Genomic DNA, 19,863 nt, shown 5'->3' with positions numbered 1-19,863 from the left:
GGAAGGGGGAGGGAGGAGCTTTGGGGATGGAAGAAGCCTGTGCTTCAATAATGTAACAGCTCTCATCTGTGTTGTACCTATCTGCTGCAGGCATACTGATCCCAACAGGCTGCCCAGCAATGTTTTTAAAGGCTGAGTTCACCTTACATCATTGTTTAATGACCTTTACACTTTGCAACATGCCCTCAAACGTAGCTCAGAAATAAAAACAGGTTTTTCCTACCACTTTAAACGATAAAATGGGTCCCTTATAACAAGCTGGGCATGTATTCTTGGCATTGGATCTAATGAAGTATTTGACTCATTTCACATCCAACAAAACGCTGTGTTTGGCCTGCCTGTAACTTCCAAGCAACCTCTGAAGAGCTCATGCCTAATACTGGTTCTCCCACAACTCCTAAGACTTTAATGAGTAACCGGTTAATCTGTGATGTGGCATGACCCAAACTGAGGGCAGGCAGAGAATCTCCTCTGAAGACATGTGTGGGAAGCGGTGCAATGCTCAGCTGGGTCACAATGCGGTCCTTCATAGAATGACGAAGCAGAGCTTTGCTGCACGGCCCCAAGGAGGACACAACTCAGTCGACACCCTCCGCTCAGTTGACACCCTCCCCTCAGTTGACACCCTCTCCCAGGGTCTCTTCCGAAGCACCTCTGTAAGATGATGCCCCCACCATCTAGCTGTGGAACCGATTCTCTTTGTGAGGCTGCTGGGCCTTTGCTTTAAGAACAGTGTGAGAGGAAGTCCAGTCCCTCTAGGGACTAGGAGTAGCAGAAAAACAGACCTAAGGGCAGTGTGTCTGCTACAACAGGTTCTCAAAATACACGTTAAACTGATATGTGTGACCTATACAAGAGCACGACGTGCCTGCATGCTTTGTCATGTCTGATTCTTTGAGACCCTTTGGACTGCAGCCTGCCAGGCTCCTCTGTCCATGGGGTTTTCCAGGAAAGAATATTGGAGCAGATTACTATTTCCTTCTCTAGGGGATCCCCTGACTGGGATTGAACCTACATCTCCTGTGTCTCCTGCACTGCAGGCAGATTCTTTACCCCCTGAGCCATTGGGGAAGCCCTATTCCTCTCTCTCTCTCAAAGTTATCTCTAGACATCCATACTGGACAGTTGAGGTTTTAAAAAATGCCTCCTATTCAGGGTGTCCCAAAAAAAGTCTTAAAGTTTTAAGTCATTAAGGCTGGGGATAAGGATGGTGAGCTGAATCTGCCTTCTGCAACCCTGGAGGCAGCTACACATGGTTTTATCACCAATTAAAAGTGTAGGCATTTTAATGCCTAGATTAAGAGGCATTTTAAAGGACTAATTAGTCAACCCTCCCAAAAGTAAATTAAGAGCCCCTGTTGAAACAGCCAAAAGGAAACTCTAACACAGCTTTGTAGTAACAGTGCTTGGAGTGTATTCAAATAGAAAAGCTTGGGCTGGAAATACTTGTTTAGAAAAAGAACTACATCACTCCACCCTCTTTTATCAAGTAATCCAAGCCATCTTAAATGCTCAAGGTCTGATCAAGCAAGAGGTATTAAAACTTCTTTCAGCCTGAGCTAGATAGATTATGTCCTTGGGAATAAATAAATTTTATTCAATGAACAAGTAGAAGGGATTCTTGATTACTACTATAGTTCTTTTGTGTAGACAGACTGCTTCTAGGTTAATGCAAAAGCTCAGGAAAGAACACCAGATCAGGTAAAAGGCTTTTTATTCAGAAGCAGCTCAAAGTCTGACAGGGACACAAGTAGGGATAATTATTAGCTTATTACCTTAGCTCACTGACCTTCAGCACCTATTTGAAGTACTACTTTTCCAAGTGGGAATGTTACACCCATTAGACCCTCAGCAGTTTCTGACAGCCATACTTATCCCCAATTTCACTCAGTAGAGCTGTCAGGAGATGAGCAGAGACACAAAGAAGAAAATCATCTACTTTAGTTCTCTTCTTCATGGGTCACAGGCTTTCAAATCAAGAGAGACAGTGTTATTGGCAGGTATCGGTCATAAATAACACCTTCCCATAGTTGAACACTCAAAAATCAAACATCAAATATAACTAGAGTTCTTAAACATTCAGTTAATGCTACGCCATACTTTGTTTCAAAAACAGCATTTCTGTGGCCTTTTATTTACTTTTCTCCTTGGATAAAACCAGGAGAATCCATGCTTAATTGACCTATGTAGTTTTTGCAGATACAGCTTAATTTACAAGAATCAAAGGAATTACAGAGTTATAATTAAGAATACATTTTAAAATGACAGAATATATGAATAAAGTCTACACAGTCCTTAGGGAAATGGATAAAATGAATCAAGTTTCATGAGTGGAAGGGGACTCCCTTCTAAGGACATAGTACATAGAAAATACATGAAGCTTGTTTCTATGAGGTTACAAAGGGCTAAAATAGAAAACAATGGTTCATTTCAAGCTTATTGATACATAACTGTTAAGGTAAGAGATATTCAAGATATTTTGCACATTATTAACTGAGAGTCATCTATATACTCTATGTTAAATATCTATAGAGAAAATTCCACGACTTTTTGGCTCAGGGCTCTACTAGACAATCACTGCTTTTTAGTATATGAAGAGAATCCAAAAGATCAAGTTAAAGCAAAGATTTAATTTTTAGGTTCTGGATTTTCAGTATAGGAACTACTTACACTTTTATAAAAATATCAATAAGAAATCAATACTTTTTCTTAAAATTTGATAGCTTTTTTTTTTTTTTAAAGTAGCAGCCCCTAAAAAACCAAAGACTAAATTCAAACCCCAGCTTCAGCGTATGACTACTGATTTTATAAACATCTTCCTCCAGGAAATGTCAAAAATCATAACATGAAGTTGGGTTGGAAACGCAGTAGACTGCTTAGTAAAAATTGAAAACCTCAGATCATATACGGGATATATATTTGGGGGGAGAAAAGACAAACGTTGCTAGTGTTCTAGTTTCGCCAACAAGTTGACATTTATAGCTGTTTTTAAAATAAAGATAATTTTAACTTAAGAGATTGTATTTTAATACTGAATCAATATAAATGTACTTATCTTAAAAATCGTATTTAACCACATACTTAAAAAAATCCACAAAAACGTAGTGAAAGGTTATATATTTTATGTGAAACTGTATTACTGTGTTAGAGGCAGCAGAGACCCAGGGTCCCGTTCGGCAGTCGACCTTCACAGACAGGCCTCCTGCTGTGGCCTGCAGAGGCGTTCAGCTGCGCAGTCTCAGAGCAGAAGAGACAAGCCTTGTTGGTTTTTTTGCCTCTACAAACTGGGATGTCACTACTGTACAGGAGATACATCATTTGAGATGCATCATTCAAAATGTTACAGAGTGGCAAACTTACTCCATGAAATTTAAACAAAGCGTTCACTCTGAGGAAGCTGCACATAACTATGGTAGTGGAACCAGACTAGGTAAACTCTGGAGTCGAAATGATTTTCACTAAACATGAAGAAATGGTAGCTTTCTTAAAACCAGAGTTAGAGTCACTCTTGAATTTTTTATCTTGTTTTAATGAATCAAGCTTCAGTTAACTCACTCAGATGAGAATCTATAATTCTGTTGACTGTTCTGGACTACAGAAGTCATCTTGGGACTTTCTATGGAAGTATGTACAGATTTTCCGCATGGAGCTGGGAGTAATGGTGACCTAGAAGAAGAAAGTTCAGATTTCAGAGATTTTCTAAGATAAAGTTCAGCTATTACCTCAGCGAGTTATCACTATGGGTATTTTAAGTTAGGATGTCTGGAAATTTGCTTATGTAGCCAGATTTCAGTCTCAATTACTTGATGGCAATGTCTCTTTTGGTTGATTTGTACCAAATATAGAAAAACTGAAGGCAGCATGCATGAAAAGAAAACAGATTTTTCATGTGAATGGAAAATATGTACCAGTTAAGCCTCATAATAGGAACCAAAGAGGTTACAATTACCATCCTCTTTGATATAAATGAGTAAATAAGCCTTCCAAATTTACAAACGAGATAGGTATTTCAAATGGCAGATACTACCCTTTTCTGAAGTCTTTATCAACATGTACATAAAGAAAAAAAATGTTTTAAAGAAACTTTAGCTTCAAAAGGTTGAAATTATAAAGCCAGAAATATCTTAGATATTTTTATCTATTTATTTAGACTATTTTTTAAAATGCCCTTAAGATGTACACATTCATGAAAATAATTTTTTATTGAAATTATTTTTCTGCTAACACATAACTCAGACCAGCTCCCTTGAAAAAAAATAGGAATTTTGGCTAGGGGCAAAGATTACCTACAGTGCGAATTCTGAGAGAAGAAAGACTCCTTACAGCCTTTTTTCCCCTTTATACTCTATAGCAAGGCCTTGGACTTTGTGTTTGAAGTAATCTTTAAAATATTTCTAGTTTATCTTTCCTAAAATTAGGGGATAGGCTTATTGACAGTAGGAGGGGATTATGAACATTTGTTAAATTAGTACTGGCCTAAGGTTATCCAATCTCTGCTCTTTATAAGGGCAGATCTTACTGGTCATGATACCTGGATCAGGTTTCATTCTTCCACCTTCTCGCTAATACAGAAAGAGCTACGGGAGAAACTTCCTTAACCTGCCTCCATCCTTAACTTGCAACCTGAGTAGCAGAAGCCTTCTATTTTCTTTGACTGGTGCCCACAGCTCACCCAATGCTCACAGCTACTTCTGCCTCCATCATTATGAGTCAAGCTTTTCAAGGTTCACAAAGGTATTTCTGCCAGCAATATCTGTTTTTGAAATTATCTAAGTTTAATGAAAAGATAGGTAAAATTAAGATGAATGTTTAAAAAAAAGGGAGATACAGGTGAGTTGCCAAAAATACCAGTGTGAGCAAGATGATCATAAAAGACTGGAAAAAAACCATATAACTCTAGAAGGATTCTGCACTTAAAACTGCTTTGTAAGTATCTTAATTTTGCTTTATTTTAAATAATCATAAGCTGTAATTACAAAATCAAAATCTATTTGTGGATGTTGGCAACTTGTCCATGAATTATAGCTTTCTCTATAAAAAGGGGAGGGAAATCTATAAAAAGAGGTTGCAGGAGCTGGGGGATGGTGAGGCAGATTTTTAAAAAGCAAGGAGTTGTGGGAGGGAATAATGTCAAACAAAGAAGGAAGTTATTTTTGAATTGATATCCTAGAGGACGAAGAAGGCTTTAAACAATTGGGCAAAAGGGCTGAGGGGTATGGACTTTGACAGAAGGGATTTTAACTGGAGTAAATAGGATTGCCAAAGAAAATACAGGACACATGCAGTTACATTTGAAATTCAAACAAATAACATTGCAGTATGAAAAATTTTTAGTATAAATATGTCCCATGCAATATTTGTCCTATATTTTTATGTACTAAACCTGGTGATCCTAGGAATAAAAAGATTTACTTAAAAAAACAAAAGCATTCTGACTTCTGAGAAGGCATCTGTGCCTGCCCTGGCCAAGTTAGGAAATGCATTTTCTATCGCTGCCAACTTACCGGGCCTGGAGAAGTCTTTCCGCTCTGTCTCCTGGGATTGGGGGTCTGGGACGATGGACTTCGTGGAGATGAATTCTCCGCCTTCCGTTTGGCTGCCATGGCCAACAACCAGTTTTTATTCTCTGGGGAGCTATTCTCTTTGCCTACCACTTCAGAGCCTTCTCCACAAGATCCCAAAGGAAGAGGTAGCGTTCCACAGCCTTCCGAAGCATAAGGACTGGCAGGAGAAGGAGGCTCAGAGACACTCATACTAGCTCCTTCGATCTTGCTTGGTTTGGTAGGACCTAGCGAGTCCTTCCCAAGGTCTTCCTGGGCACCAGCAAGGCAGCACAGATCCAAATGAAGCTTTTCAACGGGGTCATCAAGTTCAGTCACACAGCTGCAACTCTTTACACACTTTTGTTTCACATTCTCCAGACAACTGGAGTCTAGCCTCCTCTTTACTCTGTTTCTAGACTCAGAGCAAGCCACTGCCTGGGATGATTTCAGGCTCACAGGTATGAGGGCTTTTCTGGGAGACGTGATCTTGGTTTCGGAAGCAGGTGGAGTGACGGGTGGTGATAAGGAAGCCGTTCGGGTCATCCAGTTTCTAATGGACATCTTGAAAGATGAGGGTGGCTTGGGAGAGACGGAGGACACAGAGCCTCTTCTGCTGATGGGAGACCGGGCCTTGGCAGGAGGGGTCTTAAGAGAGAAGGTAGGTGTATTTGAAGGGAGGGGCAGGTCCCCGGCGCAGCTCGGAGCACAGGCTGCCGACGACGGGGAGGAGGTGCACGGACTGCTCTTTGCTCTGGGTGCTTTGGCCGGAGTGCTCTGGCTGCTGGGCACTGCCACTGAGAAACCAAAGAGGTCACAAAAATCAGAGGTGAAAGCTACAGAATATCCCGGGGTTCTCATCAAAGAAAATTATATCAATAGCTAACTTAATCATCCAGGGGCTGACTTCGCAGTGTGGATCACATAAATCATTTGATTCTTCCCATTTCCTAACTGCCAGCCCCTAAGACACCCTGTTGTAAAACATATGCTTGTAAAAGTCTAGAAAATACAGAAAAAGAAGAATTTAAAAGCATCCAGGTGAACCATTTTTTATACTTATGCATATGATATCTCTCAAGCTTTTCTATATAAAAATGGGACCAAGATGTACAAGATACTTAGTAACCTGCTTCTTAATGTATCATGAACATTTCCCACAGTAACACAGATCTGTACCATTTCTAACAGCTACAAAGTATTCTAAGGTAACAGTAAGACATCAGGGTTGTTAACGACACTTTGTTTTCCCTAAGTAGTGCTGCTCTTAGTATTTCTGTGATGCTTCTAAGCAATGCTGGGCCAGAGAGGCACCGCACGTCAGGAGTGCACAGGTCTCCACTCCCGCATAATCGCTTACTATGTCACCTGGGTACAACTGTTCACCTCTTCGCCCGTTTCCACATCTGTTCAATGGAGACAGCTTTTAATCTCCACAAAGGTAGTCCCATCAATTACTTGTTAAGGTTATCAGGCCTCGTGTGCCTTCCACCTTAATATACAATTTATGATTTTCCACAGGCAAACAATGGCAAAGAACGTTTCCAAAATGCGATGCAAAATGAATCACACTGTGGGGAGCACTCTGCTCCATCTGTCCTGCCCCTTGTCTCTAAGGCCAGGACCAGTACTTCAGGCAAACTCGCATAAACCTCGTGTTTCTTCCTCCTGAGGACCTGACACAGACATGGTATTTTCTCACTCTCCCGAGCTTTCCAGATTTCTGAAAAAGGGTTCCAGTCTTCAGATAACAAGGAAAAGGCATTTATTTCTCAGTTACCCAGTACTACAATTCTGATGTTTAATTCAGTTTAACTACTTAGTTGTATTTATACTCAAATAAATACAAGTCCTAACTCTGGTCAGTTAGTTTTCCTGTACATTTTACTTTCTGCTTTTCCCTACTCAAACAGCCTATCCTTGAGACAGAGAAGTTCTACAAACTGACTTTTGTCTAAACTTTTCTCATCAACGGTATGTTTAGAGACAAAGTGATACAGCTTCTTCAACAAAGATCATCACTAGAAAGCCCCATGTCATCATAACAAGCTATAGAAGGGGGGTTAATGATTAGGACCAGTCCATGCAGTGTTTTGGAGAAGGCAATGGCACCCCACTCCAGTACTCTTGCCTGGAAAATCCTGGAAGCCTGCAGTCCATGGGGTCGCTGAGGGTCGGACACGACTGAGTGACTTCACTTTCACTTTTCACTTTCATGCATTGGAGAAGGAAATGGCAACCCACTCCAGTGTTCTTGCCTGGAGAATCCCAGGGACGGGGGAGCCTGGTGGGCTGTCTATTGGGTCGCACAGAGTCAGACACGACTGAAGCAACTTAGCAGCAGCAGCATGTGGCGTTTGGTGATGGCTCTCACACTCATGTTTCTAGAGCCTGAGTACTGTTACTACTTCCGGAGAGAAGAAGCTTTCATTTGCTTCACTCCTCAGTGCAGGTCCACAGTCAATGCACAGCCCCGACAGTTATCAGTTTCATTAAATTGAGCTGAAGAGTATGTTTAGGGCAGAAAGTCCTAAAATACCATGGGTCTTACAACATGCAGATTCTAAGGCAGGATTCAGGGAGAAGGAAAAGTTGGGCCAGAGACAAACCAAATATATGTTTCTGACACTTCAGTGGCAGAAATCTGAAGTGTCTACTAAAGGCCAATGGAAAATCTGGTATGTGAAAAGCTGTATCCTCTTCAGGATGTTATCATCCAATTTTCTTCTCTTTTTCTTTCCTTCCCTTCTCTGAACAGCTACAGAGGGGAATAAGTTAACAAGCAAAAGGTCTTCTTTTCAACCATCTCATTTCACTCTCATGCTGCTGTGTATTCCACTATTTTCTATGTACCTATTAGCACTCACAAAGGTATATGTATATCACACTTAAAGATTACACACACATACACATTCTGCAATTTTCTCTTCTCTGAACATCTTCTCTTCTCTTTACACCTCTTCATAGAAGTACACTTAGATGCAATCCAGCCTTTTTAACAGCTGTATACGAGTCACTACATTGGCCTTTAGACTTAAAACACAGCATGCCTTTAGTTCTTCATCTACTAAGTGCAGCCCCAACTCCTATGGACCCTAAGTGCTGCATGGTATCTGATGACATGGTGGCACAGACTGGGCTACTGCCCTAAAAGCTTCATGAAAGTAGGTTCCTTTGAGGAATTACAGAGTTCACTAATCATCAGTCCATTTGGAGCTCCTTTCTTTAGAAGGTTTGCCATCTGGCCTCTCCCTACCTTCTCAGTCTGATCAGGGGCTCTGCCCCGAGGATCCTGTTACAGGAGACGACGCGCAGCTTCCTGAGCAAGCTGTGTGCACTGTCACATCTCGCTGTTCACGTGGTTTTCTTGCCAAGTCCACCCCTTCTTTTCCAGGCTCTGATGACAGTGTTATTAACTCCTTTGTGCAGATTTCACAAACTTCTTTCTTCCTCTCCCACAGGAAGCAAGTTCTCAAACCCTTTTGTTTACATAGCTGGGTGAAATGTTTACAATATACTATAGTTTTTGTAGCTGCCTCCTGGATTAGACTATGAGCATCCAGAGGGCAAGTGATAATGATTTACTCATTTTTAGGTCTAGTGCTGCTGTAGTTCCTAGCAAGGAATTATTAAACAATGTTTGTTAAATTTCATTACTGCTGACAGGGATGAGGGTCAAGTTCCAGCCATCAAAGAACAGATTGTGTAAGTACTGTGTTTGACTTTAAGTCTACAGCAAGCACTTGAGATAGAACAGCTAACATTTCCTTCTTTTTAAGATAATCATCTTTTCACTCAGTGATACCTAGCAGAGGTTCTCAGTCTGGCTGCATATCGGACTCATTTGGAGCTTTATGATAATACATGTACTTGGTCTCTACTCTAGGCCTACTTAACAATTTCTGGAGGCATACAAATTGTTTAAAAGCTCCACAAGTGCTTCTGATGCACAGACAGGATAGAGAACCCCTTGGCCTGACAGTGCTGAGATCGCTGGCTGAAACAGTAAAAGAATAGCAAGTAATGGAGCAGGTGCTGACTGGGAAAAGTAGGACAGAAGGGAATGGGGCTGTGTGTTGCGATTCAAAGCCTGCCAGTTAGTAAGTTTAAAAGGGCCAAAAGAGAAGACAGGCAATCCAGGACAGCAGTGAAGGGTTGGGGTGGCTATTAGAAGCTTGGGCAAGCAGAGGAACATAATCTTCAAACTGGCAGTGTGATTAGCAACAGCCAGTCTGTAGCTGGGAACTGGCGTAAAGGCCTGAACGGCCAGTGCACCAGCCTTTGGTCCCTGTGTCAAGCTGTTGCTTTCCTGCTCTTCAGAGTAACTCTAGCATTACCCAGAAACAGAAATCTAGGTCTAATTCCTGGACCAGTCTTCATCTAAACTCTTGTGCTGGGTTCTAAAGGAGGCAGTACTATAGGCATGAGCTTTAGAATCAGACTGCAAGGGTCTGAACTGGTTCTATTATAACTTCACAGCTGTGTGACTTTAAGCAAATCTAAGTTCCTTGAGCTTCAGGTTTGGTTGTTTGGGGAATTACTAATAAATGAGATAATACAAATAGGTCTTTAGAACAACTATGCTAATACTTAATAATGGCTAAATGTTATTAATATGGTACAAATTCGGTCAACATATGTAACTTTTTTGTGACTTAGTTTCCAAAACTAAGAATAATTAATACCTAGAAATACCTAGTTAAAAGACAACATATTTTTCTTCAAAAATGTTTATAGTCATTAACACAGAGATTTCACCTCTGGGAACCTATTTTAATGGGAAATGAAGACCCTAAATTTAGAAAAAACCATTCCCCCACCCCCCACAAAACACTGGAAATAAAATGTTTAACTACAAGAGAAGAGCTAGGTAAACTATGGAACATTTAAATGTTTTGCTAAAAAGGTAACAAGGAAAGTGCTTAGAATATCATGTTTAGTGAAAAAATCTTCAAGAAATCCAAATGTATACGTAGCATGACTCAGTTAACAAAAAAATCTCTATGGATAAAGGGGTAAAATCTAAAAAATAAGTCAAAATGTTAACTAAAATTGTGTATGAGTGTTGGGGGGGTTGATGACTTTTTCCCTTATATAATTCTTTTCTTTTTTTCAAAATTAGGAAGCAAAATTAAAAGACAAGGCAGCAGAAAGACATCCCATGTTCATGAATCAGAAGAAAATCCTGTTAAGATGGCAATACTCCCAAAACTGATCTATAGATTCAATGAAATCCCTAACAGAATTCCAGCTGACCATTTCTGCAGAAATTGACAAGCTCGTCCTAAAGTTTGTATAGAAATGTAAGACCCAGAATAGTCCAAACAATCTTAAAATTTAAAAGACAATTGGAGGGCTCAGAATCTCTGATTTTTAAAACCTACTACAAGGTACAGTAATCGAGACAATGTGGTAACAGCATAAGGACAGACTTATAGATCAATGGAATGGAATTGAGACTCCAGAAACGAATCCTTACATTTATGGTCAATTGATTTTTGACAAGATTACATTTATGGTCAATTGATTTTTGACAAGAGTGCTGAAAAAATTCAATGGGGTAAAGAATAGTCTCTCTAAAAAATGATACTGAGAACGTGGGCTATCCACATGCAAAAGAATTTGGACCCTTACCTACCTCATACTATACACAAAAATAAACGCAAAATCAACAGTAGCCCCAAAACTAAAACACTCCTACAAGAAAATAAAGACATAAATCTCTGTGACTTTGGATTAGGCAATGATTTCTTAGATACAACATCAAAAGCACAAATTACAAAAAGAAAAAAACAGATAAACAGGTCTTCATCAAAATTAGAACATTGTGTGCCAAAGGACATCATCAAGAAAATGAAAAAACAACTTACAGAATAAGATAAAATATTTATAAATCATTATATGACAAGGGACTTATATCCAGAATATATAAAACTCAACAATAAAAACAATAGACAAATAACCCAATTAAAATATGGGCAAAGGATTTATTTGCATAGGCACTTTTCCAAAGAAAATTTATAAATGGCCAATAGGCACATGAAAAGATGTTCAACATCATAAGCCATCATGAAAATATCAGTACAAATCACAACCACAGTGGGATACCACTGCACAATCAGTAAGATGGCTATAATTTAAAAAAAGAAATAATAACAAGTGCTGGCAAGGTTATGGAGACACTGGAAGCCTTATTTTGGGCCTTGAAAATAGACTAGAATTAGATTATGTTGACTGCCCAACTCTGAATATACTGAAGAACACTGGCCTGTACAAACAGGTGAATTTGTGGTATGCGAATATATCTTGACTTTTTTTTTAAGTCTGAAGGGGAAAAAAAAGTATAGGAAATAAAAAGAAACAACTAGTTACCACTTAGCTAAATTCTGAATAGAAAATACAATGATAGTAATAACTCTCGATCTAACCAAAATTATGACCCTATGTTGGGAAGCTAGGGGAATGTTGAGTGTGCAGAGGTTTGGTAATCATGGGGACATAGGAAAGAGCTAAGTGCTCATCTCACAGAGTAAGATGTCAATAGATAATGCTGAAGCAACAACAAAAAATCCCATAAGAGATAGAAATGCACAAATATTACTTAGAGATATAGGAATAAGTATCAAAAAATTAGCTAAAAGATTTGAAGTTGTCACCCTGGGAAAAGGGAACTATGGTAGGGTATCTAAAGAATGCTATTTACCTTATGTAGCCCTGTAGAGTTAGTTGACTTGTTAAAAGTATCAACACTTAAAAAAAATTTTTTTTTAAAGAAAGCAGAAACCAAAATTAAACACTTTATAGAGGTAGACTTAGAGTGAAAGATTCCTCTGGAGTTTAGTTACGCTTGAGGTATCTTATAAAAGACTAAACAAGTCAGTAGAAAAATGAGCATATATTCTCACCCTCAAATCCTCATTACCTTAGGCCTTGACGGCTGACATAAGTTTTAAGCTGGAATTTCAAGCTTATGACTATCTATTGATAACATGTGGATTCCCTTTGGCTGGCTCAGTGCTTAGATTTTTGTTCTTGATTCCCTGTCACTCTCTTTAATTCTACTCGTCAGTTCAGACAAAACCCACATTCATAATCTTTTCAATATCCTGTTTTCTCATTTTCTTGACCTTCTTCTTCTACAACAGCCTTGTCCTTTCACTCTTATTCCTTGGCCTTATTACTACCAGTACCTCCATTACTACTAAAATCCTCCACTATCTCAATTTCAACCACCACCTATTTTCCCAGTTCTCTTCAGCACTCCAGTGCCATCAGCTCTTCATGCCCAGGGGCCGCTCAGTTCACTGACCCTACCGCTTCTACCCTCAGCCCAATTATATCCTCACTTCCCTCTTTACCCAGTTTAACTCTGATGGTATATCTGTCCTCAACTCCCTTGGCCCTCCACTCACTTCATACTTGTGGATTTAAACCACATCCCTGATTAAAACCAACTTTTCCACCTACAGTCTGCCTGTACCTGTGCAGCAGACACACAACCATACCGACTGCTCATTTTCAATGAAGGAGTAGTAGTAGCCTCAGGTTGATTCTTCGCTCAACAATCATATTTCCCTGGCCTATTTGCTCTTCATTCTCTATGTGACTATTTCAGACTTTCTTTTCTTTCGTCAAATCTCTATCACCTCTTCCGCTAGTCCTTATTCTTAATCAGCTGATGATCCTGATTCCAATGTCACTAAGAAGACGGAAACTTCCACAAGTTCTGACCTTCCCACTTCTCCACCTACCTTCGCCGTGCATCTATTTCTGCCTTCTCATCACTATGGACGAACAATCCACACCCCTGGCACAGGCCTGCTCTTCATCTTGTATATTTGAGATCATCCCCTCAGTCAAGGAAACTGCTCCAGCAAATTTCCCTGCATCAGTTTTCTCCTGGACTAGAGGATCCTTCTAATCACATACAAAATGCTATATTCTCACTAAAAACAAACTTCAACATTGCTTCATCCTCTACCATTTCATTGTTCTCCTTTGCTTTCTAGCAAGATTCCTTGAAAGAGCCTCCTCTCTTTCTATCCTCCTGAACAACACTAACCGGGCCACTGACAAACCACCAAAAACTGCCCTCACCAAGGTTGCTAAATAACCCCTGTACTGCCAAATCCAAAGGTCAGTTTTTAGCCCTCATCTTACTTGGCATGCCAAAAACATTCAACCAAATTCATCCCTCTTCCCTTTACTTACTTTATACGATATTCTGTTTTTCTCTTACTTTTCTGGTTGTACTTGCTGCTTCCTCTCTCCCAACTTATATTAGGATGCTCCACGGCTCAGACCCCAGACTTATTCTCTTTTCCATATATAGCTACCTTTTACCTATATGATAATAAATCCCAAATTTACAACTCTAGCCCTCAACTGCAGAATCAAATATCTAACCACCTCTTTGACATCTCCATTTAGATATCTAATAATCGTATCAAACAATGTATCCAGTTGTTCCCTCCCTTAAACTGCTCCTCCTGCAGTGATTCTTATAGAGGTTAATGGTTACTCCATCCTAGCTTCTCAACCAAGAACTCTGATGTTATCCTTGATAACTCTTTCTCATATCCCATATCTGATCCCAAAGAACCTTCTGTTGTCTCCATCATGTAAATATATCCGGAATTTGAAGACTTTTAAAAGTTGTATCGTCTGCTACCTCTCTGGTCCAAGTCACCACCATTGTTTTCTAGGTTACTTCAGTAAGTTTTTAAATTAACTTCCAGTTTTACCCTGATCCCCTTACAATTTGTTTTCAACACAGAAGTTAGAATGACCAAGGAAAGTCAGATCGTATACTTCTCTATTCAAAATCGTCCAACAGTTTTTTATCTATCAAAATAAAAGCCAAAATTGTACAAGAACCTTATTTTCCACTACTATTTCCTGTCCTCTCTTTAGCCACAGGGATTACGGCTACATCAGCCTCTTTGAGGAACACAAAACATGCTAGGTCTGCTCCGGCTTCAGGGGCTTTGCGTTTGCTGTTTTGTCCGCCAGAAACGTTCTCAAACATACCGCCATGACTTACTACTTCACTTTCTGTACTCAAGCACCATCTTTTTTTTGAGGTTTCTGTGGGCACCTAATTTAAAATTTTAACAGCATGCTGTTATTCTCCCATTCCTGCTTTCCTTTTTCCCTAATCCATGTATTACTACCTAACAAGCAAATTTTATTTAACTTGTTTCCTGACTCAAACTAATATGTAAGCTTCATTTCTGATTCTTGATTCTTTTGATTACTGCAGAATCCACAGCAAATCAGAATAGTGCTTAAAACACAGTAGATGTTCAACAAATATTTAAAGAAATAAATCTACACTGTATTCCAGTGCCTTGTGTAGATAATAAACATAGTGTTCAGAAAATATATATAAAAAAATGCCAGTAAGATGGTGTTTTCCTTCAAAATCATACTAAAATAAGATAAAATCTAGCTCATCATTCTGTACTGCAGAACTAAACCAATAAAAACATAAAAAACTTAGAAAAATGCATGGGATCCTTACCAAGGTCGGCTTTCACCTCTCTCTTCTTCTGAGAGGCCCATCCCACTATGGAGAGTTTATCTCCTCCTGATTTCTCCTCTAAATCTCTGTTCAAGCGCCAGACTTTCAGTGTATTGTCATCAGAGCAAGTAGCAATCTACAGAGAACCAGAAAGGGAGTGTAACTTTCAATCAAAGATTCACAACAAAGTAAAAAGTAGACATGTCTTTAAGGGCTCATGACTAGACAATTATTCTTTCTGATATAGAAAATGCTACCTAAAAGGTCAGATACTTTCATTCCTTGCTTTCAGAAATCATTCCAGATTTCCAAAAGAAGTGGATCCTTTAGTTTCTTCTTTATATATACTCTGTGGGTATGACTTTCGTAACCAGTGATTTCTCAGCTAACCTAAAGCTCTACTATAAAAGCAGGTTCATGTCATTTTATTTTCAAGAAGTTGTGGAAATCATTATCACCTTCTGTATAACTATAAACATACATAATTAAGACGTCGTTTTTCTCTTACGTGATCGATCAGTGTTATGTCACTGACATTCAATTTATATGACTTTCTTCAGAATTCTTCAAGTTCTGGCTTATTCCAAGTAATGGGATCACTCCCAAGATCTGACTTAGCCCATGACTCTAGTATGCTGTGACAAGTAGAATGAAACGATTCCCTAAGATTCTTTTTCAGATAGGTAAAGGAGCAATCTGGGAAAACAAGTTCACTAGCCTGAAAGAAGTTAAAAATAACCTTTGCCCCTTTAAAAATATCTGACCGTTCCTGATCTTGGTCCCAAGCCTTTTATGGCAGAGAAAGTCCAGCTTGAAGAGCTTGTGGCAAATGGCCACTGGTACCAGAGCTGTTCCCTAGCATTTGTTTATATAATTTCTCTATTTCAGTAACTAAAGAGAGAGAGAAAAAAAGAACACACGTTCTCTTAAGTCTTGGCCCCCAAGAGGCTGGCAGCGTTTTCCTTTCCTTACTGGGAGGCCAAAAGAAGACACACACATTTAAGCGCTCAAAGAGATGCCTGGGATCTCCGTCGTTCTATAGTCTATTATCTAGTTGTTACTTACAGAGCAACTGTTAAGTCTGAGTGTCCTAAAATTAACATTATCTTACTTAATACTCATTATATAGAAGCCTGACACTCAAATAACCTCATCTACAAAATAAGAATAAAGTTATTTGCCCAAGGTCACCACAATTCAGTGGCAGAGCTAGAATTTATTTATTTTTCAAACTTTAAACTTTTTATCTTGTATTGGGGTGTAGCCGATTAACAATGTTGTGACAGTTTCAGGTGAACAGTGAAGGGACTCAGCCATATGTATACATGTATCCATTCTCCCCCAGACTCCCTTCCCGTCCAGGCTGGCACATAACAGTGATCAGAGTTCCATGTGCTATACAGTAGGTCCTTGCTGGTTATCCATTTTGAATATAGCAGTGTGCACATGACCTTCCCTAACTGCCTAACTATCCCGTTCTCCCAGCTCAGAGCTAGAATTTAAATCCAAGTTTTTTCAGTTTCAAAGTCTAAACCTTTTTTCTTTAAAGTGGGTATTTTACATTCCTAATTGTAGGGTAGGGACAAAATTATTTTAAAGACTCTTTTGAAAAGGTGGTCGTTAAATGAATATGGGAAAACAGCCCTGCTACTACTTCCTTTGAGTCTTTTCTGTGCATAGAGATAAGGACAATATACAATGGATGGAGAAAAATGATATGATTAACTGAGTAATTTGAAAAAATTCATCTTCAAGTTCTAAAATTCCTCATTAAAAGCAGATATTTCACTGGAAATCACATGGAAACTTAGAGGGAAAATGTCACTGGGATGTAATTATTGGTGATAAAAGCAATGATTTAAAAAAAAATGATTGAGCTATCATGAGCTCATCACAGAAATGGCTATACAGGGATATAGAAATAAGCAAATCCATAGTAGTACTTGAAAGCCAGCGGGGATGTCCTGAGTAGATGAGACCATGAGAGGATTCTAGAAGATAGAAAAACAGATAGGCACAAAAGGCAACAAACCTTTAAAACATAATAGACGAAATGGAGCTCTCCACAGAAGGAACGTTTCCGGTAAATCCAAAATAACCCAGAGACCAAAGGTGGGGGGCTGGGAGAGTCAGTGGAACTGGGGACACTATTATATGAAATCCCTATATATATGTGGAATTTCTGCCTTTCGGGTTTTAAAAATTTGTTTGAAGTATCACTATTAAAAAATTATTTTAAAGTGAGTAGTATATTTTCTTCTTTTCAAAGTGTCTATAACAGTTTAGAGTTACTTCTTCCATAGTTTAGTCACAGATAGCCAAACATTTTAAGACTTCACAGTAAGCACTTTCAGGCATGTGAGAACCCAAACTGGTCTGTGAAGAACAGTCAAGATGTTACTTTTAACACACATTAAAAATACATACAAAGTCAGAAACACTAGTTTTCTTCACTAGATTTTCTTTTCACCTTAATTTTAAGATGAAATTTTACTAACGTTAAAAACTTAAATTCTATGTTTAGGAAAGGAATGACTCTAAAGAACCAAGAAATACACTTAGTAGGAAAAAACAGAATGTGTGATTAATGATGATATAGATCCTGAATGGCCTCTAGATCTTTAAATGTTTATTTAAATGTAAAAGTCTGTATTGGGAAAATCTACAAATCTGTGATCTTTTAAACCAGCTACAGAGATTTGCTTACAAACCTTTGTGAAGTCTGATGGACACCAGCACACAGATGTGACCTCTTGAGAATGACCCAGGAGCACAGTGGGAGGATGCCAGGGCATGGAGACCTATCACACCATCAAAAACAAACAAGTCAGCAGGGCAGTGTTAGGTCTCCAGACAGCGGCTTCAAATTTATCCATACTTGTACCTTAGACAGCTGTAGAGTTGTTACCAAAAATCCCTAGACATGCCTAGTTATAGCTCAGAACAAGAGGCCCAATGGGCAGTGAAAGTATTTCTGTCATTAATCTGAGAAAATAGAAGGAAAACAGCAAAAATAAGTAAACAGTATGAGGTAAGATACCAGGACAGCTCTTATTTCAAATCAGGACTACTTCAGTTCAGTTCAGTCGCTCAGTCGTGTCCGACTCTTTGCGACCCCATGAATGGCAGCACGCCAGGCCTCCCTGTCCATCACCAACTCCCGGAGTTCACTCAAACTCACGTCCATCGAGTCGGTGATGCCATCCAGCCATCTCATCCTTTGTCGTAGTTATACGTATTTTGATTAAAATTCAAGACTGAAAGGGTGAGTTTCAGCAGCTAGGTATAACACTTCAAGTGGAACCTAGACTAAATTTTAGATCTTCTTTAGTCAGCTACTTCCAGGAACACTGCACTTAACTAAATCCTGAAGGTACTTAAGAAATGTTAGCAGATCTCTTGGGACAAGGGGATAGCCTTTCTTCCAAAAGAACTCACTGACTTCTATGAAAGCCCAAAGTTATACTCCTTCATTTTGAAAGGGGAAAAGCTATATTCTACATGGCACTTTGGTATATTTTTTGGAAAAAAAATTCTCTGAAATTTTATTTTCAGTTCATTTGCTTAAAGAAACTGAATTTTCAAGTTAAGTATTGTCACATTTTAATGTACAAAAGAAGGGTCACATTGTGCAGTACTACACAGGTGACTAAGAATGATATTTTCTCCCTCACTGGATGCTATTAGTGACAGGCGTTTGACAGCTGTCTCATTCAAGAGCTGTCAATCCCTGTCAGAGGCCATGGGCATTAATCAGCACAGCACAGAGAGACAGACCCACGTAGCTATTATTAGCATACGTGTTTGAAAAAGAGAAATTATTATCTTCTCATTTACCTGAGACTCTTAATCATTGCTCATTCGTATGAAGAAGGAGGCGGCACTCTGGGAAGAATATTTGGAACAATGACTAAGTAACTTAATGGACTCCTCAGACTGTAGTTAAGAGATTCGACATACTGATTCATAAGGTATCCAACTCAATTATTACTACTCCTCTCCTTGGTTAAATGACACTATGTAATGATTCAAAAAGCCAAAGACAAAGAGCAGAATCTGATTTGCCTTGCTGGATTAATTAAAGTTTACCAGAAAAGGAGACTTTTCTTTGAGCTCTAAAAGGATCTCACTGGCTACCTACTCCTACAATCCCACAGAACTCATTCTCTCACAAGGTGGCATATTTTAAAAAAGACTTTCAAGATAGACTCTAATGATCTCAACAGTCACAGAAATTCTCAGTGGTCCCAGCCTATAAAGTTTCCCTCTACCCAAGACCCAAGGAGGATGGGTAACAGCAAATTATAAGAGGAAATCCTATGTCCTTCTGACCCTCTCGGGTAACAACGTATTATTTTGCTCCATGTATTTACTTGCTTGTTGCTTCTAGCTCATCATCTCATGGTACTGTCCCTTCCTCAGTCTCCTAGGCATTACATATACCGAGGAGAACTTGAGTGTCTATATCGAAGATTAAAATAAATGTCAAGAAAAAAAATGTCCACCAATAGAATGTGTGTACATTTCTGCATTTATCTATAGGATTTAAGAGGGAAAAAAAAAACCCCAAAAGATAGACCTGTTGGAAAATTTTTTATAATTTGATAATAAGGCAGGAATAAAAATAGTAACAATTAAAGTCAGCATTTATTGAATGATTGCCATGAACCAGGTATCTTACATAGCATTAAAAGTGAGGGGAGGGTTTCTAAAAAGTTAAAAACATAGAATTAGTTACCATATGACCTAGCAATTCTACTCGGGTATACACTCCCAGGAGAATTAAAGACATGTTCAAAC

General features: G+C 38.9%; 1 protein-coding gene across 1 annotated transcript in view; it reads right to left on the bottom strand.

The window, feature by feature from the left end:
• Positions 1–1,697: 1,697 nt before the first annotated feature.
• Positions 1,698–19,863, bottom strand: part of DTL (denticleless E3 ubiquitin protein ligase adapter) — a 50,304-nt gene continuing 32,138 nt past the window's right edge. Inside the window, exons 12-15 of the mRNA XM_086343306.1 lie at positions 17,775–17,864; positions 15,064–15,199; positions 5,505–6,337; positions 1,698–3,666 (exon numbers count right to left, since the gene is read on the bottom strand). Of these exons, the coding sequence (XP_086199432.1) occupies positions 3,568–3,666; positions 5,505–6,337; positions 15,064–15,199; positions 17,775–17,864 (1,158 nt within the window). The 3' untranslated portion in view covers positions 1,698–3,567. The remainder of the gene's footprint in view (positions 3,667–5,504; positions 6,338–15,063; positions 15,200–17,774; positions 17,865–19,863) is intronic.

The sequence above is a fragment of the Bos grunniens genome, chromosome 16 (assembly GCF_055505025.1).
Source record: "Bos grunniens cultivar Pamir isolate PY7600 chromosome 16, Bosgru_T2T1.0, whole genome shotgun sequence".
Lineage (NCBI taxonomy): Eukaryota > Metazoa > Chordata > Mammalia > Artiodactyla > Bovidae > Bos > Bos grunniens.
The sequence above is the reverse complement of the archived record's forward strand: the minus strand, read 5'-3'. Positions and strand labels throughout refer to the sequence as shown.